The sequence below is a fragment of the Molossus molossus genome, unplaced genomic scaffold (assembly GCF_014108415.1).
Source record: "Molossus molossus isolate mMolMol1 unplaced genomic scaffold, mMolMol1.p scaffold_m16_p_4, whole genome shotgun sequence".
Taxonomy (NCBI): domain Eukaryota; kingdom Metazoa; phylum Chordata; class Mammalia; order Chiroptera; family Molossidae; genus Molossus; species Molossus molossus.
The window spans coordinates 50977226-51004032 of NW_023425377.1; the positions used below are offsets into that span (position 1 = coordinate 50977226).

The following is a 26807-nucleotide window of genomic DNA, read 5'->3' on the forward strand; positions in this document are numbered from 1 at the left end:
ATGATGTGTCTTGGTGTAGGCTTCTTGGGGTTCATCTTGTTTGGGACTCTCTGTGCTTCCTGGACTTGTATGTCTGTTTCCTTCACCAATAGGGAAGTTTTCTGCCATTATTGTTTCAGATAGGTTTTTGATTTCTTGTTCTCTCTCCTCTCCTTCTGGCACCCCCAAGATGCAAATGTTGGCACGCTTGAAGTTGTCCCAGAGGTTCCTTATACTGTCCTCATTTGTTTGGATTCTTTTTTCTTTTTGCTGTTCTCATTGGGTGTTTTTTACTTCCTTATATTCTAAATTGATGGTTTGCTTCTTAGCTTTACCTATTCTACTATTGAATCTCTGTAAATTATTCTTTACTTCAGTTAGTGCATCCTTCCTTTCCGACTGGTTCTTTTTTATACTCTAGAGGCCCTCACTAAGTTCACTGACGTTCTCACTAAGTTTATTGAGCATCCTTATAAGCAGTATTTTGAACTCTGCATCTGTTAGATTGCTTATCTCCATTTTGTTTAGGACTTTTCCTGGAGTTTTGTTCTGTTCTTTCTTTTGGGACATGTTTCTTTGTCTCCTCATTTTGGCTGCCTCCCTGTGTTTGTTTCTATGTATTCGGTAGAGTTGCTATGTCTCCTGGGCTTTCTAGGGTGGCCTATTGTAGTAGGTATCCTTTAGGGTCCAGTGGCACAGCCTCCCTGGTCTCCCAGCTGGGCCTCAAGGTGAGCCCTTCATGTGAACTTTACACCCTTCTGTTGTAATTGATTCTTGATTGCTGTTGGCACATCAATGAGAGGGTTTTACTCAGGCTGATCACCTTGCAAGGACTGGCTGTGCTCACTGACTACCTTGGATGATCTGTTGTGCAGGGCCCACTATACAGAGCAAGATTTACTTCAGCAGGGCTCTGGTACCTACTGAGTGCATTCCTTGAGTGTGTCACTGTGAAGGTGGTTGGATGGTGGTACTTCACAGTGTTCTGAAGTTGTCCACTAGGTGTGCTGGCTCTGGGGCAAGGTCAGCCACTGCCTGTGTTCTACCTGGGGCCACCAGGCATAAGCTACAAAGCGATCTGCCAAAGCTGCTTCTTGTGCTGGGCTTGGAGGTGCCCAGGCAAAGCCAAGTTGTGAACCAAGGCTAGCTGCTTCTAGTGCCAGGCCTGAGGCCACTTAATGAGAGGTGGAGCTTGAAGGGAGCAAGTCCAAATAAGCCTGTGAGTAGGCCCTTTAAGAGAAACTGCCTGGGTCTCTAGAAGCCTCAGCCTCCCTCAGCCTCAGTTCCCCTTGGTTTTTAGTAAGCCTGTGAACAGGCCCTTTAAGAGAAACTGCCTGGGTCTCTAGAAGCCTCAGCCTCCCTCAGCCTCAGTTCCCCTTGGTTTTTACAGCCAGAAGTCATGGGGACTTCTCTTCCTGGCACTGGAACCCTGAGCTGGGCACCTCGTGTGCGAGGGGGACCCCTCACTCCTCAGGGAGGACCTTCATAGCCAAGGTATCCTTCTGATTTTTATGTACCACACGTGGGTGTGGTACCAGCCCATCTGTGCCTCTGCTCCTCCTACCAGTCTCCATACGGTTTCTTTAATTTCGTAGTTGTAGGACTTCCATTCAGCTTTATTTCAGGCAGTTTAGAATGATGGTTGTTCTGTAGTTTAGTTGTAATGTTGATGTGGTGGTGGGAGGAGGTGATATCGCGTTTACCTATGCCACCATTTTCAGGTGCATTTCCAGCTTTACGTGTATTTATCCCATGTGCTGAAGAACAGCTATTTTCAAGACATTGTCCACCATTCCTGGTGCTGGCCAGGAAGGCCTGCAATTTCTGGTTTAGTTCAGCCACTAGCCTGGACCAAGTTCACAAGCAGCCATCATTTTGCATGTTTCAACATTTTTATATTTATTTTTTTTAGTTTTTGTTATTTTATTTTTTTATCTTTATTGTTGAATGTATTACAGATCTTCCTCATTTTTTCCCATTGACCCCCTTCTCCCCACTCCCGCCCGCCTCCTGCCTTTTCTCACACTGTTGTCTGTGTCCATTGGGTATGCATATATGCATATAAGTTCTTTGGTTTATTTCTTCCCACTCCCCATTCCCCCTTCCCTTTGAGGTTTGTCAGTCTAGCAACCAATTTGTACTTCTTAATCCCTTCACCTTTTTCACCCTTCTTGTTCATTTTGTTTGAAGATTCAATTGTTGATAAATATGTATTCATTGCCATTTTGTTTGTTCATATTTTTTATCTTTTTTCTTCAAGAAGACCCTTCAACATTTTATATAACGGTTTGGTGGTGATGAACTCCTTTAACTTTTTCTTGTCTGGAAAACTCTTTATATGCCATTGATTCTAAATGACAGGTTTGCAGGATAGAGTAATCTTGGTTGTAGGTTCTTGCTTTTCATCACTCTGAATATTTCTTGCCACTCCCTTCTGGCCTGCAAAGTTTCTTTTGAGAAATTAGCTGACAGTCTTATGGGAACTCCCTTGTAGGTAACTAACTGCTTTTCTCTTGCTGCTTTTAAGATTCTCTCTTTGTCTAGAAACTTTTGCATTTTGATGATGATGTGTCTTGGTGTGGGCCTCTTGGGGTTCATCTTGTTTGGGACCCTCTGTGCTTCCTGGACTTGTATATCTGTTTCCTTCACCAAGTTAGGGAAGTTTTCTGCCATTATTGTTTCAGATAGGTTTTTGATTTCTTGTTCTCTCTCTCCTCCTTCTGGCACCCCCAAGATGCGAATGTTGGCACGCTTGAAGTTGTCCCAGAGGCTCCTTACACTATCCTCATTTGTTTGGATTCTTTTTTCTTTTTGCTGTTCTGATTGGGTGTTTTTTGCTTCCTTATGTTCCAAATTGATGGTTTGCTTCTTGGCTTTACCTACTCTGCTACTGAATCTGTGTAAATTATTCTTTATTTCAGTTAGTGCCTCCATTTCTGACTATGCATCCTTCATTTCTGACTGGTCCTTTTTTTTTATCCTCACCTGAGGACATCCTTCCATTTTTTGTTCAGATAGAGTGGGAGGGAGAGAGAGGAAGAGAAAGAGAGAAACATCGATGTGAAAGGGATACATCAAGTGGCTGCCACCCGCACAACCTGACCAGGGCCAGGGACAAACTGCAACCGAGGTATGCGCCCTTAGTGAGAACTGAACCAGTGTCTCCCTGAACCTCAGGCCGACGCTCTAACCGCTGAGCCAAACTGGCCAGGGCCTGACTGGTCATTTTTTATGCTCTTGAGGCCCTCACTAAGTTCACTGAGGTTCTCACTAAATTCATTGAGCATCCTTATAAGCAGTGTTTTGAACTCATCATGTTAGATTGCTTATCTCCATTTTGCTTAGTTCTTTTCCTGGAGTTTTGTTCTGTTTTGTCATTTGGGACCTGTTTCTTTGTCTCCTCATTTTGGCTGCCTCCCTGTGTTTGTTTCTATGTATTGCTTAAGGAGAGGTATGGGGTTGGCTGAGACCAGATGCTGCTTGTTTGAAAGAATTTAGGAAAACCTGAAGCAGGATCCACGAGAGGCCAATCCTATGGTTAAGCAACTGGCAACAGCTTGGGTGGGCCTGAAAGTTGGGTGGGGCAGGGCCTCAGGGAATCACCAGGGCAGGGAAACTAATTTGAGCCAGGTTGCTGGAGTCCCAGAGCAGGTTGCTGTCTGCCAGCCTCGTGAGGGAAGGGCTGACCAAAGGAACAAAGGCCTCTGACAGCATGTTTGTCCTGGAGAAAGCCTCCTCTCCAGCGCTGGCTTCAATGTAAAACAGCTCAGTTCTTCCCTGTATGTCTCTGGCGCCCCTTGAGCTGCCTCCCCTCTAAGCTTAGAGAAAGTGAGTCTGATAAGTCCATGCGCGGGTCCTTTAAAAGGAGCTGCCTCTGCCTCCCTGAGCCTCCTTTCCTGCTGGTTTTTCCAGCCAGAAGTTATGAGACTTCTCTTCCTGGCACTGGAACCCTGAGTGGGGCGCCTGGTGTGGGACAGGGACCCCTTAGTCCTCAGGAAGGACCTTCCTAGCTGAGGTACCGTTCTGATTTTTATCTGCCACATGTGGGTGTGGGGCCAGCCTGTTGCACCTCTGCCCCTCCTACCAGTCTCGATGCCGCTGCTTTTTTTTTAAGTGAGCCATAGGGAAAAAATGGGCTCACGAAACAAGTTACAGAGGCAAAAGAAGGGCCCTTGGAGCTTAGGGGAGAGGGAAGCAAGGAAAACACACCTAGGGGAAAGGGGGGAGATGCAGGAATGTGTATGTGTGTGTGTGTGTGTGTGTGTGAGAGAGAGAGAGAGAGAGAGAGTGCAGCTGCTTCTTTAATTTTGTAGTTGTAGGACTTGCATTCAGATTTCAGGCACTTTTGAATGATGGTTGCTCTGGCCCTGGCCGGTTTGGCTCAGCGGTTAGAGTGTCGGCCTGGTCCAGAGAGACCCAGGTTTGGTTCCCGCTCAGGGCACATACCTCGGTTACAGTTTGTCCCCGGCCCTGTTTGGGTCGTGCAGGTGGCAACCACTCGATGTGTCCCTTTAATGTCAATGTTTCTCTCTCTCTCTCTCTCCCTCTCTCTCCCTCCCACTCTATCTGAACAAAAAATGAGAAAATGTCCTCAGTTGAGGATAAAAAAAAAGAGAAAAGAATGATGGTTGCTCTGTAGTTTAGTTGTAACTTTGATGTGGTTGTGGGAGGACGCGATACTGTGTTTACCTATGCTGCCATCTTGACCGGAAGTCCTGTTGTTGTTTCAACATTTTTTTAAAAAATTTTTACTTTTTTAAAATTGGTTTTAGAGAGAGAGGAAGTGAGAGGGAGAAAGAGATAGAAACATTGATGAGAGAGAACAGCAACTGGCTGTCTCCTGCATGCCCCCCACTGGGGATTGGGCCTACAACCTGGGCATGTGTCCTGACCGGGAATCGAACTGGTGACCTCCTGTTGCATGGGTCAACGCTCAACCACTGAGCCTCACTGGCTGGACTGTTTCAACATCTTTTAGCCACATTGCCACTTTTTTTTTTTGTTAATCCCCACCCAAGGACATTTTTACATGTATCTTCAGATAGAGTGGGGGGGAGAGCAAAACACTGATGTGAGAGAGACACATCGAGTGGTTGCCACCCACATGACGGGGGCCGGGGACAAACTGCAACCGAGATACATGCCCTTAGCGGGAACTGAACCCAGGACTCTGTGATCTACAGGCCGACGTTCTAACCACTGAGCAACCGGCCAGGGCCCACTTGTTACAGGAAAGTAAAAAGCTAGAAAAATTCCAAGGCAGAAGGAGTAGGGAAACTGAGACAAGAAAATTAAATAAGACCAGTTTCGCAGCCTGCAGCCAGCTTGTAAATACATTCCCCCAAAGATGCTTGAGAGCAAATGGTTAATGTCTCTCCAAAGAATGCAGGAGAGGAGGGGACAGGGAATGGGGAGAGGAGGAGGAATCTTAATGCAACTAGAGAATACATAGTTTAAAGCACCCGGAAACTAACTAAAAGACAGTGGAGAGGAGGGAGAAAGGGGAAGGAAGAGTGAAATCTTATCTCATCCCACTATTTAAACAGAAAAGCCAGCAGTCTTGTGATTTAATTACCAGGTACTTCCCATAAATTCTGGGAAAGCCATAACAAAAAGGGAAAGAGACCTTCAGAGTTAACCTGTACCAGGATATCTAGCAGAGAAATGTAAAAATCTATAGGCAGAAGGGTATATATAACCCTTGAACCCCCACCAGATTCGCTTTCCCAAACTAGTTGGGAAAGCCCATATGAGTCCCAGCTCAGATGTAGTTTAGTAGATTTGATTGTCTTGCTTTTTAAAAATGTTTTCATTGATTTTTTTTTTTTTTTTTAGAGAGAGAAAGGCAGAGATAGAAACATTGATGTGAGGGAGAAACATCAATCGGCTGCCTCCAGCACCCCCCCCCCCCCACTGGGGATCGAGCCCACAGCCCGGGCATGTGCCCTTACCGGGAATTGAATGGGGACCTCTGTCTATGGGACGATGCTTCAATCCACTGAGCCACCCTGGTTGGGCCGTTTGTCTTGCTTAATAAATTTGCTTACTTTAATTTCTTAATAAATTTGCTATACCACAATGCAATTATCTGGAGTCACTCATTTTAATTCATTCCTAAGAGCATGGCAAGAACTGAGGTGAGCCCTGGCCGGTTTGGCTCAGAGGTTAGAGTGTCAGCCTGTGGTCCAGAGAGACCAGGGTTTGGTTCCCGCTAAGGGCGCGTACCTCGGTTGCAGTTTGTCCCCAGCCCTGGATGGGTCGTGCGGGTGGCAATCACTCGATGTGTCCCTTTCACGTCGATATTTCTCTCTCTCTCCCTCCCACTCTTTCTGAACAAAAAATGTAAAAGTATCCTGAGGATAAAAAAAAAAAAAGAACTGAGGTGAGGATAGCTCTCCCTCTGACTCAGGGCTGTCTGATAATACCTCTCTGGTGTCTGTGAGAGGTACCTGTAACACTTCAAGGCCCTCATCAACTGGCTGACCTTCAAGCTGCTCTTTTAAAAATTATTTTGTCAATTTTTTTGTCAATTCAATAGTATTTTATATTAGTTTCAGGTGTACACTATAGTGTTCAGGCTGCCTTATTAGTATTTTTTCAGGCTGCCTTATTGATAATGCTGCTAATGATGGCAGGAATGGACATGACACCCTTCCCCTGGGCATCTCCTAGAGTAGTGCAGGCTTGCACTGTGCCTGAGGGAGGAGCAGAGGAGTGAGGGCCCACTCCCCTACTCTATACAATGGTATGACCTTTGCATTTTATTTTTTTATCCTCACCTGAGAACATTGTTTTTGTTCAGATAAGAGTTGGGGGGGGGAGAGAGAGAGAGAGAAACATTGATGTGAAAGGGACACATGGAGTGACTGCCACACACTCGACCAACCAGGGCCGGGGACAAACTGCAACCAAGGTACGTGCCCTTAGCGGAAACCGAACCCGGGTCTCTCTGGACCGCAGGCCAATGCTCTAACCACTGAGCAAAACCAGCCAGGGTGCTCTTTGTATTTTAAATTTAACACATGTATCAGCTGTTAACTTTGCTTTCTCAGCATTCCTCTCCTCCTGTTAACAGCATCCCTCTTTTGGGGAACTTCGATCATCTACATAGCTATTTGAATGCTCCTCTCCAGAGCTCTGGATGGCTCCTTTCCAGAACTTAGCCCAGTTAAATGTCTTTTTTTTTTTTTTTTTTAAGTTTTTGTAGATAACCAATACCTAGGAAGTGGTGACTTTTATTTATTTTTTAATCTTCACCTGAGGATATTTTTTTCCCATTTATCTTCAGATAGAGTAGGAGGGAGGGAGAGAGAAAGAGAGAGAGAAACATTGATGTGAATAAGACACATCGACTGGTTGCCGCATGACCCCTATCAGGGCCAGGGACAAATTGCAACCGACATACGTGCCCTTGGCCGGAATCAAACCCAGGTCTCATTGGTCCGTGGGCTGACACTCTAACCGCTAAGCCAAACTGGCCAGGGTTCTTTTTTTAAATTAAATTAAAATTTTTTTCTGTATTGATGTTAGAGAGAAAGAGGAAGGGAGAGAGAGATAGAAAGACCGATGAGCGAGAACATTGGCTGCCTCCTGCTCGTCCCCCACTGGGGGTCAAGCCCACAACCTGGGCATATGCCCCAACTGAGAATTGAATTGGTGACCTCCTGGTGCATGGGTCAACCAGGAGCCACACCGGTCAGGCAAATGTCTCCTTCTTTAAGGGACCTGCCCTGACTACCACATCTAAAGATGTCTTGGTCTCCTGTCACCCTTGTGGCTCCAGCACCCTCCTTCTTATCACTCTGCTTTAGTTTCTTCTCAACACTCATCACTCTGACATCACCTTGTTGACCTGCTTGTGGTGTTCCTTCACAAGAGACTGCAAGGCCCAGGGCAAAAGACCTTGCCCTCATACTACTGGTCTGTTCCTGCTCCTAGGGCAATGCCTGGGCACAGCAGCTGCTCCATAAACATGTGCCCAGTAAACTATCCCTGACAGAACCTGCCTCTACTGCCTCTGAAGCCTGGCTAGTGACCTACGATAGACACAGGATGGTGGCAGAGCTTCAGAGGTAGGGAACTGTCTGGCCCTTGCCACTCCAAGGGCTGGTTGTTCAATACCTCCTTTGATTATGGGATTTACATGGTAACCTTAAGAATGAGCCAAAGGCAGGGAATTTGGGGGGTTTTATTAGCCAAATTTCTTTTTATTGGCTTGCAATATAAGCCCAACAAAACAAAACCATCATTCCAAGTTACCTTGTTCCAAACCTTCATAAATATTTAAAATAAGTGTATTGTATCTCATCAAGTGAAAGTACTGCCTGACAGCCATGGAGAATGTCCCAGCTTTTTATAGTTAGTACTGTAATACTACTGTGCTATAACCTTCCTGAGGCCATAATTATATGTAAGGATAGCTTTTCAGAATTAGAATTGCTAGGTTGGACAGATGGCATGAACCCGATACCTTTTGCAAAATTTCTTCCCACAAAAGGTTGTATCGTAGCCTGCGTCACCACACTGCAGACAGCACTAAGTATTATTCACCTTTGTTAACCTGACAAGCTCAGTAATCTCACTTTTGTTCTAATTTGCACTTCTTTGATTACTGGAGAAGGTAAACTTCCCTGAAATACAATAATATTGAAAGCAGGCCAATTAACCGTCCTATAATGGCTTTTATGTGTTCCAGTAAAATGATTACGCTGAGTGAGGAAGGCATGTTGAAAGCGGAGATAGGCTGAATTCTAGGACACTTGCAGCCAAACAGTTAGCCAAATTATGAAGGCAAAGGGAAAGTTCTTGAAGGAAATTTTAAGTGCTACTCCAGCCCTGGTCAGTTTGGCTCAGCAGTTGGAACATTGGTCTGCAGACCAGAGAGTCCCAGGTTCAGTTCCTGCTAGGGGAACGTACAAAAAATAAATCGCTACTCCAGTGAACAAACAGATGGCAAAAAAGTAAAACTCGTATTGCTGATACAGAGAAAGTTTTAGTGGTCTTGATAGAAGCTCAAACCAGCCACAACATTCCCTTAAACCAAAGCCTAATCCAGAGAAAGGCCTTAACTCTCTTCAGAAAGCTGAAGAGTTTGAAGCAGCAGGGTTTCAGAGGATTGACTCCAATTTTGAAAAAAGTTCTACTGAGTAAAATGCTATCAAACAGCATCACATGCTACAGAAAAGTCATTCTTGACAGGAAGAGGCAACTGATGCATCAAACTTCACTGTTGTCTTAAGAAACCACCACCCTTATCAGCAACCATTAACATCTAGGCAAAACCCTCCACCAGCACAAAGATGATGACTTGTTAAATTAGCTCAGATGACAGTTAGCATTTTTAGCAATAAAGGTTTTTTTTTATCCTCACCCGAGGACATTTTTTTTTTTTTTTTGCACTTATCTTCAGATAGAGCAGGAGGGAGAGAGGGAGGAAGAGAGAGAAACATCCATATGAGAGAGACACATCGACTGGTCACCACCCACACGACTCCAACCGGGGCCAGGGACAAACTGCAACCAAGGTACATGCCCTTTGTGGGCCGATGCTCTAACTGCTGCGCCAAACCGGCCAGCGCAAAAATAAAGGTTTTTAAAAATTTTGTTTATTATTGATTTTTAAAGAGAGGAAGGTGGGAAACATTGATTTGTTTCTTATATATATATATTTTAATTGATTTTTTTATAGAGAGAGGAAGGGAGAGGTAGAAACATTGACATGAGAGATACATGATTTGCTACCTCCTGCATACCCTCCACTGGGGATTGAGTCCACAGCCCAGGTAATGTACCCTGACTGGTAATGGAACTGGGATCTCTCAGTCCATGGAATGATGCTCAATTCTCTGAGCCACACCAGCTGGGCACTTATTGATGCATTCATTGCTTCTTTTTTTTTTTTTTGGTACGTGCCCCTAGCGGGAACCGAACCTGGAACTCTCTGGTCCGCAGGCCGACGCTCCAACTGCTGAGCCAAACCAGCCAGGGCCATTGCTTGATTCTTGTATGTGCCCTGACTGGGGATCAAATCTATATCCTTGCCGTGTCAGGACAACGCTCTCTTGAACTGAGCAACCCAGCTAGGGCCAGAAATAAAGTATTTTAAAAATTTTTATTTCTTTTGCAATAAAGTATTTTTAAATTAAGGTACGAACATTTTTGTTTTGTTTTGTTGTTGTTAATCCTCACAAGAGGATATTTTTTCCATTGATTTTTAGAAAGAGTGAAAGGTAGGGAGGGAAGAGGAGGGACAGAAAGAAACATCAATGTGAGAGCCATATTGATTAGTTGCCTACCGCACAGGGATCGAACCTGCAACCTAGGTACATGCCCTTGACAGGGAATCGAACTCAAGACCCTTCAGTGTGTGGGCCAGAGCTGTATATTAAAAAGAAGAAAAAAAAAGACATAATGTGATTGCAGACTTAATAGCCTCCAGTATAGTGTAAGCATAACTTTTACATGCCCTGTGAAATAAAAAAATTTGTGTGACTAATTTTACGGAGATATTCGCTTTATTACAGTGGTCTGAATCCGAACCTGCAATATCTACAAGGTATGGCTGTAAAACATTTAAATTATTAAAGACCTAAAGTATCTGAATTATCTGGTCCAATTTCCTTTACATTAGACATGAGCACATGGAAGAACACCAGAGAGGGGAGAGACTGTTGGCCCTGAATGTCAGTTCTAATATCATATCTATCTTCAAATAACGGAAGTTACCCTGAGGCAGACCAAACCAAACCATCCCCACCCCCAATACTCAATAAGAAAACAGTTAAATCACACAAAAAATCAACTACTAAACAAAGCAGTCATGGCCCACACCTCCCATCCTGTGGGCACAGCCATGTGAAGTCAATACATGGGCAATTTCCATACTGGCAAAATACTTTATTTTATAATGATAAAACAGGACAGTCAGGATTTCTTTTTGGTGTATACCAAAGGAAAGTAGAAGAATAAGGGGATTAATAGGATTTTTATGTACTTTGATGACAATAAAAGTTAACAATACCAACTGTTTGCCATAAAACTTATCATAGTTCCCCAGAACACATATATAATCATAGTTTAAAAATCTATAAAAGTAAAAAATATACAGTCAAAAGCTCTAACACTTATTCCATCTTTAATACAAAATTGTAAACATTTATTTACACAAAGCAAATGTGTATAACAAAAGTCCAAGCACCCTTTTGAGTCATGGCTCCTGGAAGATTGGAAGGGTGGGGGTGGCAGTGGGGAGTTTACAATGAAACATAGTCCTCTCCTCCCCAACTATCCAAAAACCAGGTTCATAAATAAAGCCACAGGCAGCTCCCGGGGGGGGGGGGGGGGGCCCGCAAGCATCACATTTTATTGCTCTGACACTACAGCAGTGAGAAGCCTACTGTCTATCTAGGTGGCCCTAGGACTAAGGCTGTGGCAGCCCTCCCCAGGAGGGGAGGTGGAATGCCCTGGGAACGGAGGTGAGCAGCAGCCTGAGAGAGATCAGACAGGAACAAGGGCCCACAATTAGCCTTCAGCCCACTATTTTTGGTAGAAAATCTGCTGAAGTCACCCTCTTCCCTATCAGATTGGGGAACTCAAGAGGGTGGAGACTTCACTAGCTCTATGACTCATCCATTCCCTTCTTTGAGAGCTAAATTCAGCATCAGGGAAAGGCAGGCAGGGCAGTTAAAGGGGAAATGGCCCAACACCACCATTTGTGGTGGCAAATGGCTATTAGAGAAGAGGATCTGAGGATCCAAGAACCCCCATGAAGGCACTGCTGGTGCAAATCATTACCAATGTGTGTACAACCCTCCATCAAAGCCACTCAGGCTGGTCACATGAATATTTTCCTTGGCTCAATTCTTTACATATGATATTCTTTGAATTGTTTTGAGACTCCAGGGAAATGGAGTTGCAGTTTCTCCAGAGACCACTCTGCATACAGCCCCTCTTTTCAGTGTATCATTTTCTCTCCAATACTGTGTGAAAGGGTCTTGCCCTGTGCTTATCATTTTGCTTTCTTTATACCAAAGTGCTCTCTCCACCTTCATTTTCCACAAACAGCCCACAGGTTTTGTGAACTCTTAGCTTAGTTAAGTCCATTAATTCATAGACCTTAAAAGAGAAATCCACTTGAATCTTTAGAAAGGATGTATTAGTGTTATAAAGCAATTCTCTTTAAAAGTGCAAGTCATCTGACATGGGAGTGGCAAGAGTAAAAACAAAGTGGAATTCCTTTCTCTGACCTGGCCTGTGCCTGTGCCTCCCTGCCAAATAGGGCACACCTTATTCTCCTTCCCCAAAGCTTTCCTTTCTGGGAGGGATACTTGTCCTCCCAGCAATGCTAGGTCTCCCTAAGGAATTTCAATGACTCTTTCTTTTCCCCTCCCATCTAGTAAATCATTGCCTTGAAGAGGTTTTCTAGTTGGGCTGGAGAGAGAGAAAAGGGGAAGTAGAAAAAAAGGTCATGGAAAGGGAAGATGGGGTGAAGGAAAAACATCTGTGCACAACTCAACAATGATCACCTTCTAATATGTTAAATACATGTTGTTAGAGAAAATAACTGCAAAAGGCGGGAAGTTACAACAAAAGGGGACATAGGACTCCCAAACATCCCATTTGGGCATTTAGCCTGGGTCCTGCTACCAGCGCATGAGAGAAAGGGATTCCTCCACCAGGGTCTTCAGAAATGCCAACCTGGAAGAACAGCATTCTGGAAGGAGGGGCTGCTAAAAAGACTGCACCTTTGTCACTAGCTCTGCCACCTCACAGCATTCTGTGCCTTTTTGGCACATGCAGTCACAGACTTTACTTACGAATGATTTTCCAGTGATGCTCCCTGTCCCCTGAAAGCTGACAAAAGAGCAAGAATAAAAAAGGCTCTTAAAAGGAAGCCCTAGGTTTCCAATGCCACTTAATCAACTTAAACCACCACCTACAGTTTTAAAACCTTTTAAAATTTTTTTCTTTTCTATTGTACAAATTGTAAATAGTTCTGCTGTATAAAGTTTCAAAAACCTGTCCCCAACATTGGGGCAAGTGGAGAAATCTTGGATTAAGTCAACTTGGCACAGATTTTTATAAGCTTGATGTTGTGGGGTTTCACTGTTGGTTTTTTGGTCATTTGGATAGAAAACCACCTGTAGAACCCTGTCATGCTTTCCCAACACCAGGTAATGATGCCAGCAGAGGGTCTGGGGCCTGCCCAACAGACCACAACTATTGGGTTGGAGCAGAGGGATCTGCAGATCTTGGCCAGGTGGGACCTCAGCCTCAGACTGCTCTATCCACCCAGCACCCCAGGCTGTAGGCTTTTGGTCCAAATAGTTGCTCATTGTTGAATATAAGAACAAAAATACAGGATGTACGAACACTGAAAACACCACAAATCCTCCCATTACTGAGGCCCCAAAAGGTCGTCCAAATCATTCATCCACTCTTCCGAAGTCCTGTTCTTCAACAGGGAGTCGATCAGATCGGTGTCCCCAGCCATGCTGGTCAGCCCGCTGCCACCTGGCTGCCCACTATAGGCAAAGGGAAGCTCCTGGCCTGAAGTCCGCACAGGGTAGGCTTGGGTGCAGTGTAACCCTGCCTGGCCACCCATGGGTGGGGCAGGGCTCTGGCTAAAGGCCCCCAGCTCAGGCCCACCAGGGCTCAGGCCTGGCAAGCCCTGTTGTGGAGCTCCCTGGGGAGGTGCTGGGGCAGGGGCACTAGTCCTCTGCTGCGCACTCACGGGAGGCAACATGGGCCCTGCTGCAGCTGCTGAGCTCATGGGGGCCATGGGCCTACTGGGTATCATCTGGGAGAACTGCGGGTTGGACATTTTCAGGTGGGCCTGCTGCATGTGGAAACTGGAGGCTGCAGTGAATGGGCTGACAGTGTTGCTCCCTGGGGTCTGGCTACTCAGGTTCGGCATTCCCTGATGTTGCCAGGAGGGATTCTGGCCTCCCATGGTCGCCGACACCCTTGGGACCTGTGGCTTACTTAAACCAGAGTTCAGAGTCCCCTTATTGTGCTGTTGGGAGAGGCCAGAGCTCCCCAGAGAGTTCTGTCCATAGGCAGCTGAGACTGAGGTGTTCTGGCCCATGCTGGTCTGCCTTGGAATGTGGGCATGTCCGTTGGTGGCCTGTGGTGGGGGCTGGGCAACTATCTGGGTTATGCTGGAGGCCATGCCATAGAGGTTACCCTGCGGCATGCTCTGGGAGCCAGTGAACTGAACCACACCCTGGTCCTGCTGGCCTGAGTTTGAGAGAGAGGAAATTGAAGTGTGTCCAGGGCCCATTGGCATCAGACTCCCGGCCTGAGGGAATACCCGAGGACAGCTGGAGTTAGATGGACCCAAGTTGTTCATACCAGGTACAACAGCAGAAGACCCTAAAAGACAGAGAAAATTTTGTCTATCAAGCTGGCATTTCTTGACCACTGCAGTGGAGACACTTCCATGACCCAAGGTGCAGCCATTACCCTATGGGCACAAACAGTAGAATCAGACACCAGATATTTCACGATCAGTGGAACCTCAAAGAGAACCCTGGGACCAAGGAGGCAGCAGTACGGAGCAATGAGGAGATTAAGATAGGTGCAGAGGAACAGGCAAAGCCTGAGGGGAGGGAAGCCCTGGTTCACCTTCTGAGGCCCATCCAATCTCTGCTCTGTGCAGGCCCTATGCTGGGCACTGGGGGCTCCAATGATCCAACTCAGGATCTGCCTTTGGGAGGTGAAGACTCCATGTTGTGACAGAATTACATCAAAGACTAGGAAGCAGGCTGTGGGAGCATAGGAGTTGAAGGTTCAATGCCTGGGGAGAACTGGGGAAAGCTTCAGAGAAGGTGACAAATACACTGGGTTTCAAAAGGGTAGACAGAAGTTTAGCAACTTAACAGTTTGGAGAAACAGTATTCTAGATAAAGAGTATGTACAAAGGTATAAAGTTATGAAAGGCAATCTTTGTGGGGAACTCTGTGGCTGCGATATGGGGAAAGCATTCAGCTGGTTAGAAACAAAACTGAAGAGACAGTCCCAGCCAGACTCAGAAGAGCTGCGGCCCCCATATGAAGCACAGGGCTGCAAAGCGAAAGGGTAACTAGACTGTGACTGTAGTTTAGACCTTGCTGGGCAGGAGCTGTTAAAATCACTTAGATGAGGGGTGCACACAATGTGGCCCTCCCAAGGGTGACAGAGGGAGAATGTGCAAGCTTGTTCTTCACACCACAGACCCTCAGGGAACAGAGCAGTCTAGACTGCAATCAGGTATTTATGGAGCACCTGCTCTGTGGTGGGTGCTGTGATGGGGACACAGCAAGGAATAAGACAGAGGGGGTCTTTCCTCAGGGAACTTACTGTCTGGGGCTCTGCTTTAAGCAATGGATACATGAGGACAATACTAACTGAGGTGGGTTTTTGTGGGTAGAAGAGTGAGTGTTCAGGGGTTGGCCTTACCTGAGTACTTTGTTTCTCTTCTCACTCTTTCCACTACCACCTAACTAGAAACTGAGCAGAGGAAAAGAAAGAGTCTATTTCACTCCCACTGACAGCCCACAACAACAACAGATGGGATGAAGGCAGAAAAGCTGGCTAAGACCCAGGCTTCTGAGATGTCTGCCTCCTCCATCCTGGTCAGCAAGCACATGAAACTCCACCTGGTCTCTCTCTCTTTTTAAACAATCCTCACCTAGGGATATTTTTCCATTGATTTTTTTTTTTTTATCCTCACCTGAGGACATTTTCGCATTTATCTTCAGATAGAGTGGGAGGGAGAGGAGAGGGGGAGGAAGAGAGAAACATCAACGTGAGATACACACCGACTGGTTGCCACCCACACAACCCCATCCAGGGCCGGGGACAAACTGCAACCGAGGTACGCTGCCCTTAGCAGGAAATGAACCCGGGACTCTCTGGTCCACAGGCCGATGCTCTAACCACTGAGCAAAACCGGCCAGGGCTTTTCCACTGGTTTTTAAAGAGAGAGTGGAAGGGAAGGAGGGAAAGAAAGACAGAAACATCGATGTGAGAGAGACACATGAACTGGTTGCCTCCCAGATGACTCCAACCAAGGCTGGGCATTAAACAATCAACCTAGGTACCCTTGACCAGAATCGAACCCACAACCCTTTGGTCTGCAGGCTGACGTGCTAACAGCTGAGTCAAACTGGCCAGGGCTCTATGCCTGGAAGACCAGAATGCAGAGCTGTGGTCAGTTTCTCTGGGACACTTTACAGTGAGAGTCACCGACCACAAAAAGGACAGGTTTCAAAGATATTCCAAGAGCAGACCACACTTTATTGCATCTGTCAACTGGCATCTCTATGTATTTCTGGAATGACAGCCTGAGCAATTGGCAGTGAGGTTCCCTTGCATATATGACACGTGACAGCTGAGACCTCTCAGAGTGCTTCCTGCCCTTTCCTGGTCATCTGTCCAAGGCTGATGCTGCCACCCATGACACCAAAGTGAGCAGATAGGAAGAAAAACAGGAAACAAAGCCCACACAAGTGCATTAAGTCTCTCCTTATCTGGAAACTGGGAGAGGTCATTTTGCTGAAGCAAAGTTCTTTTTTTTTTTTTTTAATCCTCACCCGAGGACATTTTTTTATTCAGGGAGAGTGGGAGGGAGAGAGAGGAAGACAGAGAGAGAGAGAAACATCGATGTGAAAGGGACACATTAAATGGCTTCCACCCGCACGACCAACCAGGGCCGGGGACAAACTGCAACCGAGGTACATGCCCTTAGCGGGAACTGAACCCGGGTCTCTCGGGACCGCAGGCCGATGCTCTAACCGCTGAGCAAAACTGGCCAGGGAGCAAAGAACTTTCTTAAGAATTATAGAAGTGGTGCCAGATGATGATTTGACTTTTGGTGGTGGGCACACAATGCAATATACAGATCATGTGGCATAGAAATGTACACTTGAAACCTATATAACTTTATTAACCAATGTCATTCCAATAATTTTTTTTTAAATCCTCATCTGAGAATATTTTTTCATTTTATATTCAGATAGAGTGGGGGGAGGGGGGGGAAAGGGAGAGAGAGAAACATCAATGTGAGAGAGACACATCGGTTGCCTCCCACACGACCCTGACCAAGGCTAGGGACTGAACCTCAACCAAGGTATGTGCCCTTGACCAGAATCGAACCCGTGACTCTGGTCCTTGGGTCGACACTCCAACTGCTGGGTCAAACCGGCCAGGGCATCCTAATAAATGAAATAAAAGTAAAAGAATAAAGAATTACAGCCCTGGCCGGTTTGGCTCAGTGGTTAGAGTGTCGGCCTGCGGTCCTGAGAGACCCGGGTTCGGTTCCCGCTAAGGGCACGTACCTCGGTTGCAGTTTGTCCCCGGCCCCCCTGGTCGGTCGTGCGGGTGGCAGCCACTCGATGTGTTCCTTTCGCATCGATGTTTCTCTCTCTCTGTTCCTCTCTCTCCCTCCCACTCTACCTGAACAAAAAAATGGAAAAATGTCCTCGGGTGAGGATAAAAAAAAAAAGAAAAAAAAAGAATTACAGAAGATGCCCGGCCGGTGTGGCTCAGTGGTTGAGAATTAACCCATGCACCAAGAGGTCACCAGTTTAATTCCTGGTCAGGGCACACCCCCAGGTTGTGGGCCCAATTCCCAGTGGAGGGCATGAAGGAGGCAGCCAATCAATGCTCTCTCTCAGTATTTCCATCTCTCTCTCTCTAAAAAAGAATTACAGAAACCATTTCCTATTGCTAAGATATCTTCCAAATAGAAATGATTTTGCTTCAAAAGAGTGTATAGCCAGGGACCCAGTCAAAGTACTTAATCAAAGTGGTCTGCCTTTAAGACCCTCTTCTGGCTAGCAGGGTGACTAGAAAGCAGGCTCCTTAGACAGGTTGAAGTTTATGTGACTAAGTAAAACCACTGAGCACCTAGCATAAAGCTAGGCAGAAAGTAGGAACTCGGCATGGGTGAAAAAGACCACCTGCTCTGTGTAGTATCTACCTTCCTTCCCCTGCCCCCACTCCATCACTCCAGACATCCTCTCACCAGTGAACTGTCCAACTTGCTGTGGGAATGTGTTCTGTGTTGGGTCTTGGTACTGGGGTGGTGGGCGAGTCAGATGGCGCTGAAACTGCTGCTTCTCCTAGAAAATTCCAAGAACAGAACAAAACAAGACCCACAAAAAAGAAAAACCGTTAGATCAGAGAAAAGAAAACTGTTGAAGCTTGTTACTCACAGATAGACTCCTGTGGATATAATGCTCATGATCTCATTTTGGAGACTTCTGTTGTTGTTAATCCTCACCCGAGGATATTTTTCCATTGATTTTTATTTATTTAAAATTTTTTTCCCTTTGTTGATTTTATTTTATTTTATTATTATTTTTTTTTTAATTTTTTTTTTTTTTTTTTTAATCCTCACCCGAGGACATTTTTTCCATTCTTTGTACAGATAGAGTGGGAGGGAGAGAGAGGAAGAGAGAGAGAGAGAGAAACATCGATGTGAAAGGGACACATCGAGTGGCTGCCACCCGCACGACCAACCAGGGCCGGGGACAAACTGCAACCGAGGTACGTGCCCTTAGCGGCAACCGAACCCGGGTCTCTCCGGACCGCAGGCCAACGCTCTAACCGCTGAGCCAAACTGGCCAGGGCTCCCTTTGTTGATTTTAAAGAGAGTGGAGGGGGGAGGAAGAGAAAGATAGAAACATCAATGAGAGAAAACATCAATTGGCTGCCTCCTGCATGCCCCCCACCGGGGATTTGGCCCACAACCTGGGCATGTGTCCTAACCAGGAATCAAACTGGCGACCTTTTGGTGCATGGGTTGACGCTCAGCCACTGAGACATACTGGCCAGACTCCACTGATTTTTAGATAGAGTGGAAGGGAGGGAGAGAGAAAAACACTGATGTGAGAGAGACACATCAACTGGCTGGCTGTCTTCTGCATGATCCTGAACAGGGCTGAGGTTCAAACCTGCAACCCAGGTATGTACCCTTGACTGGGAATCGAACCTGAGACCCTTTGATCTGCAGGCCGATGTTCTAGCCACTGGGCAAAACAGGCGAAGGCTCATTCTGGGTACTTCTAATAAATACTATGAAGCAGAAGAATGGGGCAGAGCTAAGGAGCAATAATTAGGAAAAAAAGAAGGAAAACCACAATGGTATATACCACTTCACATGCACTAGGTTGGCTAAACTGAAAAAGACATGTGTGGCCCTGGCTGGTTTGGTTCAGTGGTTAGTCCATAGACCAAAGAGTCGCAGGTGTGATTCCAGTCAAGGGCATGTACCTCAGTTGTGGTTCGATCCCTGGCCCTGGTCAGGGTCATGCAGGAGGCAACCAATGTGTCTCTCTCACATCAATGTCTGTCTGTCTCTCTCTCTCTCTCTCTCTCTCTCTCTCTCTCTCTTCCTCCCTCCCTCTCACTCTATCTGAAAAAGAAAAAAAATTTCAATAGAGCCCTTGCCAGTTTGGCTCAGCAGTTGGAGCATGGGCCTGTGGACCAGAGAGTCCTGGGTTTGGTTCCCATTAGGGGCACATACCCAAAAAAAAAAAAAAAAAAAAAAAAAAAAAAATCACCTGTGTCAGGAGGATGTGGAGAAACCAGCACCTTCATACACTGCTGTGGGCATGTAAAATGGTTTCGATACTTTGTAAAACAGTCTGGCAATTCTTCAAAAGGTTAAACACAAGAGTTACCATATGACCCAGCAACTCCACCCTAGATATACACTAAGAGAACTGAAAACCTATGTCCACAAAAAGTACAGGAAACCACCCAATTGTCTATCAACAGATAAATGGAGAAATGAAATGTGACATATTCGTACAACAGAATATTATTCTGCCATAAAAAGGAGGGATGTACTGATACATGATACAAGGTTGAACTTGACTCCACTTATATGAAATATTAAGAAATAGGAAAATCTGTAGAGACAGAAAGTAGATTAGTGGTTGCCTAGGCCTGGGAGAAGGGGGAAAAGAATTTTTAATGGGTATAGGGATTCTTTTTAGGTGATAAAATGTTCTAAAATAGTGGTGATACTTGCACAACTCTGTGAATATACTAAAAACTATGGAATTATTCACTTTAAATGACTAACTCATAAGTCATGTATAAAGCTATTATTTAAAAAACGGCAGAATCGAGCCCTGGTTGGTTTGGCTCAGCGGTTAGAGTGTCGGCCTGTGGTCCAGAGAGACTGGGGTTCGGTTCCCGCTAAGGGCATGTACCTTGGTTGCAGTTTGTCCCCGGCCCTGGTTGGGTCGTGCAGGTGGTGACCACTCGATGTATCCCTTTCACATCGATGTTTCTCTCTCTCTCTCTCTCTCCTTCTCTCTCCCTCCCACTCTATTTGAACAAAAATGGAAAAAATGTCCTTGGGTGAAGATTGAAAAAAACAAAACAAAAAAAATAATGGCACAACCAAGACAGTGCTGTGGGTTTAAAAGTCATCCTCAATCAATTTGAACCACTGAATGACTAATTATTTATTTATTTTTTTTGCTAATCCTCACCCAAGAATACTTTTTCCAATAATCTTTACAAAGAGTGGAAGGGCAGGAGGGAGAGAGAAAGAAACATTAATGTGAGAGAGAGACATTGATTGGTTGCCTCCCACACACACCCCAAACAGGACTGGAGATTAAACCTGCAACGCAGGTATGTGCCCTTGACTGGAAATTGAACCCACAACCCTTCAGTGCATGGGCCAATATTCTAACCACTGAGCTATACCAGCCAGGGCAGAATGACTAGTTCTTCTCTTATATCTTAAAGATGTAATTTTAAATCCTGAGGACTCTTTTTTTGTTGTTACTCCTCACCTGAGGATATCTGTCCATTGATTTATTTTAGGTAGAGCGGAAGGGAGAGAGGGGTAAAGAGAGACAGAAACATCTATGTGAGAGAGACACATCAATTGGTTGCCTCCTGCACGACCCTGACAGGGGCTGGGGGTCAAAACTACAACCCAGGTATACACCCTTGACTAGAAAAAAACTGTAACCCTTCAGTCCAGCAGGCCAATGCTATAACCACTGAGCCAAATCAGCCAGGGCTCCTGAGAACTCTTGTAATCTTGGTGTCTTCACACTATATTTGGTGACCAGGTAGAACTGTAGAACTTAGAGAGGGCTTGTCGGTTCTGATTCTACAACCCCAAGACCTTAGGCAGGTCTTCACTTCCCTGCTTCATATTCTGGCCTATCACAAACTCTACATTTACAACTAAGCTGGGTTCCACAGTGAATCAACAGACTGGGAAGCTCAGTGCTTTGGCAGTTGCTGACAGAACATGGAAAAATGTCCCTAACATATAATTTTGTTTTGTTTTTTATCCTCACCCGAGGACATTTTTCCATTTTTTGTTCAGATAAAGTGGGAGAGAGGGAGAGAGAGAAACATTGACATGAAAGGGACACATCGAGTGGCTGCCTCCCGCACCACCCAACCAGGGCCGGGGACAAACTGCAACCACGGTACATGCCCTTAGCGGGAACTGAACCCAGGTCTCTCTGGACCACAGGCCGACGCTTTAACCACTGAACCAAACTGGCCAGGGCCCTAACATATAGTTTTAGCCACATATTCTGCCTTTATTAGTCCCCACTAAATGACATAAAAGCTGCTTCTAACACAAGCCACCACTGTGTGAGAGATACCACACTCACAGAAAGGGGTTTAAAAGGGCAAAGCACTCCAATACCAAACATGCAATGAGCACACATTCACATGTGTCCAGCTGAGCTTGTGACCACCCGGTGACTTGAGGAGGATGAGGGGGTGGGGCAGGGGTTCTTATAGCTTTCTCTTTACCTGCTCTGCCAGAAGATGTTGCTGTCTTTGCAAGAACTGCTGTTGCTGCAAATGCTTTTGCTGCTGTTCCCTCTGTTTCTGTTGATCCAAAAGCAACTGATGCTGCTTCATTACAGCTGCCTGCTGCTGGCCACTGAGATAGGGTGTGCTGTTGTGAGTGCTGGCCACCGATGCAGTGGATGGTTGGGTCCCCACACTGGAGGCCTGGGCTGGCACAGGGACGTTGGGAGGGTTCTGCTCCTGTCAACACAGAGAAGGGGGTGGGGGTCTTGAGTCAGGTGGGACATAGTAGTCTTAAGTCCTGATCAGGGCAGATGAGCTCAGCCCAATAAGCCTGGCTCCCTGCAGATGACTACAGTGCAGCCACCCTAGAGGGCTGGGCCAAAGACCAAGATAGCAAATACTTGAATATCAAGTTTTGAAACAGTAATGAACTGCTTGCTAGCTTTGCTTCCTGTGATTTGCTATTGGAGAGGGTATGAATTTATACTTAAGCTCATACATTTGCACACAATAGCTTCTGTAAGCAACTGTAGCTTACATGCACTGGAATGCATGAGTGCAGGTGGGCCCCAAAGGAAGAGTGCTCAGATGGGCTTTGGATGATGGAGACACACAACATTCCGAGTGTGAAAACCTTGGATTCCTAGTGGTGGGGCTGTCCCTGAACCACCTGAAATTGTTTTGTTTGTCCATTTATATACAGTATTTTCCTGGGAAGAGACTGCTTGGCTTTTGTCAGATACTCATACTTTAAAAATAACTGAGTATTGATGAGAACTTTAACAAATATTTTCTATTAATACACAAACCAAAAGTGAGTCATGTCAAAAGTGACTACAATGTTATTCCAACATCATTACTTACATTTAAAAATAAAGGAAGTAAATTTAACTCAAAACAGGAAAAAGGCAAAAAGCAATTATTTAAACAAGTTCAACTTCTTGAGCTCCTTCTAGTCCTTATTCATCTGTATATTTTATTTGTACATGATTCTAATCCTAGAGCAGACAGCTTCTGATGTAATTTCCTTACCCCAATCTGCAGAAGCTTACGGGCTATAAGAGTGCTTTGTGAGGTACCAAGTGCTACTTAAATGGCAGTCATCACTGTGCCACTCTTTCTTAAGGTCACTTCTAGTGGCTGTGTAACAGTTTAATGGCTGACACAAGTGGAAATTTCAACATTACATATGCATGCTCCTGTTGAGAGACGCTTAAACTGCTTCCAGTTTTGGGCTATCAGCTATAAGCATGCAATGGGTATCTGGTATATAACTTTCTCTTTTGGGGGGATTATTTCTTGCAGGGGTATAATGTGTAAATGTTTATGAATATTCTTATGGCTTATGAAAAATACGTATCGCCAAAATTATTTGCCAAAAGTATTGTGCCCATTTACACACCCTCATCAGTAGATGAACGTGTCAATTTCTTCATGCTATTAACAGTTATAAATATACAAAGGTACATAAAAAGGTATTCACTGCAGGCTTACTTACAGCAGTGAAGAACAGGAGACAATGCACATTACACAACTATTGTCACAAAACTGTTAAAAAGTTTCAGTAGATCTAACAAGTGCAGAAGACAGTCCAGGACACACTGTGGAGTGAGCAAAGAGAGTGTGCTGCACCCTGTCTTTGAGGAAGCTGGGGACACTCTATTACTGTATCAGGTCCGGCCATTGGAAGGCTCCCAGAAAGAAGGCATCTTAGAACATAGCTGAGCAGAGTAGAAATATAAATCATGACCATGACAGCACTGGCACCTGGCCATTCTCCACCCTGCAGAGCCATGTGATTCTGATAGGCTTGCATATCACAACTAAAGAACCATGGAATTTAGATATGTTAGGAAGCAGCATTCACCTAAAAGATTATTAGCTTACTAAAACTGAAGGTGTTTTGAACAGAGAGATCTGAAAGGTGGTTTAAAAAGAAAGCAAAAAGCAAAGCCTCTAAGAAGCACATTAAGTCTGACCTTTAACTACAAAATCCAGCCACCAATTACCTAATTTGTGTGGCATGAAAGAAACACAAGAAGTGCAGATGATTCCTCAAAAACATGTACAGTAAAAACCAAAGAAATTTTACCCTATTTTTGTTTATTAATACTCAATCCAGGTTTGCTTGATCTATTTTCACTCCCAAGGAGTCAAAGGACAACTGCAGCTGCTCCCTACCTCCTTACTTTTGTTCCCCAACTACCTGGGACCTGGTAACTACAGGGATGCAGAGTAAAAGAGCAAAGCCACAGGCTCACCTGAGTAGGTGGAACCAGAGATCGGAAAGGCATATTTCCTGGTTTTGGTTTCATCAGAAACAAGGAGTTCTGCTCATTGCTCAGATGAGGCAGCTGCTGGGGAAGATAAGCCATCAGGGCTGTCTTGCTCTGGCCAGCCCCAGGGCCACCTTGCCCACAGTCTGCTTTGTAATGAGAAAGAGGCTTGGTGTTGCCATAGTCCAGCATTGACCCTTGGTTAGTCATGGCATTCTGACTCAAGTTACTTGGTGGCTGGTGACTCAGCAGGTTTACATGGCTGGGCTGAAGGTAGGGGCCTCCAGGACGAGGGGAGCTCTTGTTCACACTGGGCATCATGAGCAGTTTGGAGTTGGTGAAGTCTTGCTTATAGCCAGGAGGGCTGGCTGGCTTCTCCATGGTATAAGGAACATTTAAGGGACTGTGGGAGGGGCCTGTCTGTTGCCATGTAGACATCTGGCCTGGAGCTGGTGCTGGGGCAGCCTGCTGTGAATTCTGGAGCATCTGCTCACGTTTCTGCTTGGCGGCGATCTGCTGGAGCTGGTGGGCAGAGGACAGCTCTGAGGCACCTCCTGGACCCTGGCTAGGCAACATCACACTGGAGATGGCTCTTTGTGCATTTTGGGCCTGGGCTGATGCCAGCATCAGGTTGGGACTGGGATTTTCTGTCCTGGGCTGACCAGAGGTGTGGAACAGAGGCTGAGAACCCCCTAGGCTGGGTGAATCTGTGCTCACAGGCCCAGATGAAGGTCCCATAAAGGTATGTCCTACAGACCCAGCCCTCACTTGTGGAGAGCTTAACTGTTCTTGTTCAAAGGCTGCTGGAGAAAATTCTGTCTTAATATTAATGTCCTGTGCCAAGGGGGGCTGTGTGGCAGAACCAGAAGATTCTGGGTCCTTCTTCTCTTCAAAGTCCTCAGTAAACAGATCCTTCATGTCTTCATCGGGCACTGACCTGTTCAGCTCCTCGATGAGCTCCTTCCACTCCTGCTCGTTAAGGTTGAGGTCAGGCATGAGGTTGCTTTGCGATATGGAGCCTCCAGTCCCTGTGATCATGCAAGGCAAATCATCGACAGGCTCCTGCTTCAGCTCTTTATTCAGGCTCAGAGGAAATGATTCACCAGGGTTGCTGCCTCCATTCAGGTGGAGGCCTGAGTCTGCCAGACACTTCTTGTTCATGGAGTCTAAGCCTAGTGAGTGCTTCCCGTTGGCCTGCAGGGCCTCTGCACCAGGCTCATCAGGCTGACTGAGGGGGGAGGCTGGAGGCAGGCCATTTGAAGAGACAGTTACTCCCAGGGAAGCCTCCCGGCGGGTCTTCTTATGCCCAGAAAAGAGGTCTCCATAGCCATTCTGCTGATCGCCATTCTGTGGGGAGGAGGTATTATCGAGACTCCTCTTTACTGTGTCGTGGAGATGCTAAAAAACATGGAAAAGAGTGACTTATGTGCATAGCATCATGTAAGAGGCCCTCTGCTTTTTAAACCAGGGGCCTGTAACTCTGTAGTGTTCTCTTATGATTCTGTCTACCCAGTTTACACTCCCTACTATGAGACATCCCCCACCCCCATTTCCCCTTTGGGGTTGCCTCTCCCTCTCCCAGATCCTGTGGCCTCACCTGAGTTAAGACCATTAGCTCTGCTGTGGGAAAGCAACCCAGTTACAGTCAATGGGTCAGTCTCTGGACTTCTGCAGGACACAAGCCTGATGCTATGCAGTCTATTCAGTGTGAGGGTGTGCCCAAGAATGGAGCCGAGGAGAAAGAACCAGAGGATACATATACATTCTGAGGGCATCATGTGAGTCCTGGATTTAGTTGTACCAAACACTAGCCATTCCCCACCCTCACCCCAGCCTTTTCACCTATGGGATCAAATAAATTCCCTTTCTTGTGTTTAAGCCAGTTTAACTAGGATAGCTGCTGCTTTCAGCTGATGGAGCCCTGGCAGCACAGGCTCTTTCTCAGGTTTGGAGGGGCCTGGCAACCAGCACCAGGCTCCATCCTGTTGCATGGGCCAGTGTTAATGCCCTTCCCAGCCTTTCTAGAGCCTTGACCAGCTCCACTCCTTTCCCACTTTAGTTCTACTCTCCTCCCTGCCAACCATGAGCATCTTCTAATCCCCCATGCCTAATCACCAGCCTTCACAAATCGCACTTCTTATCAAGACCATGTAACCACAGTCAGGTTTGTCTGCACTGATATCCTTGCTTTCCCTTATCCTCAACTAGATTTGTTCAACTACCAGTTTATAAAGAGTCTACCTTGTGCCAGGGACAAGTGCTGTAGACTATCAAGACAAATAGGGTGGTCCTCTCTCATCATGGGCTCCCAGTCTTCAAGGATATAGGACACACAGGGGCATGGCTACAGAGTAAGATGAACGGCTTATGCAAGCAGTAGAGCAGTAAGCACCCTGAAAATGCAGGGGCAGGAGTTTCAGGAAGTGGGATGAGGAAGAGAGAAGGTAGTATCTTCCTAATACTTCCCCAGCCTTGTTTTCAGCTGTCAGGACAGGATTCCTCCACTAACAGAGGTGCTTACACTCAGTCTCTAAACATTAGCTGGTCCTTTCCTATGTTTACTCTTGTTACATTTTTATCCTTCTCCTACTCCTACTAGTTCCATCTCTTCTCCCCACTGATCCTAAGTATCTATGCCGAGCTATTTACAAAGTTCTAAATAACATTTTTCATTACCTTTAAACATATTTCAGAGGAGTCAGACAGTAGTATGAAGCACTCTGTGCTGGTATTCCCCAGCTGCAGAGAAGGACTGCAATG

At 45.8% G+C, this 26807-nt stretch overlaps 1 protein-coding gene across 1 annotated transcript in view; it reads right to left on the minus strand.

Moving 5' to 3' along the window:
- Positions 1 to 11323: 11323 nt before the first annotated feature.
- MAML1 (mastermind like transcriptional coactivator 1) overlaps positions 11324 to 26807 on the minus strand; it is a 68343-nt gene continuing 52859 nt past the window's right edge. The window contains exons 2-5 of the mRNA XM_036282047.1: positions 24033 to 25445; positions 21769 to 22008; positions 17987 to 18083; positions 11324 to 14352 (exon numbers count right to left, since the gene is read on the minus strand). Coding sequence (XP_036137940.1) covers positions 13376 to 14352; positions 17987 to 18083; positions 21769 to 22008; positions 24033 to 25445 — 2727 coding nt within the window. The 3' untranslated portion in view covers positions 11324 to 13375. The remainder of the gene's footprint in view (positions 14353 to 17986; positions 18084 to 21768; positions 22009 to 24032; positions 25446 to 26807) is intronic.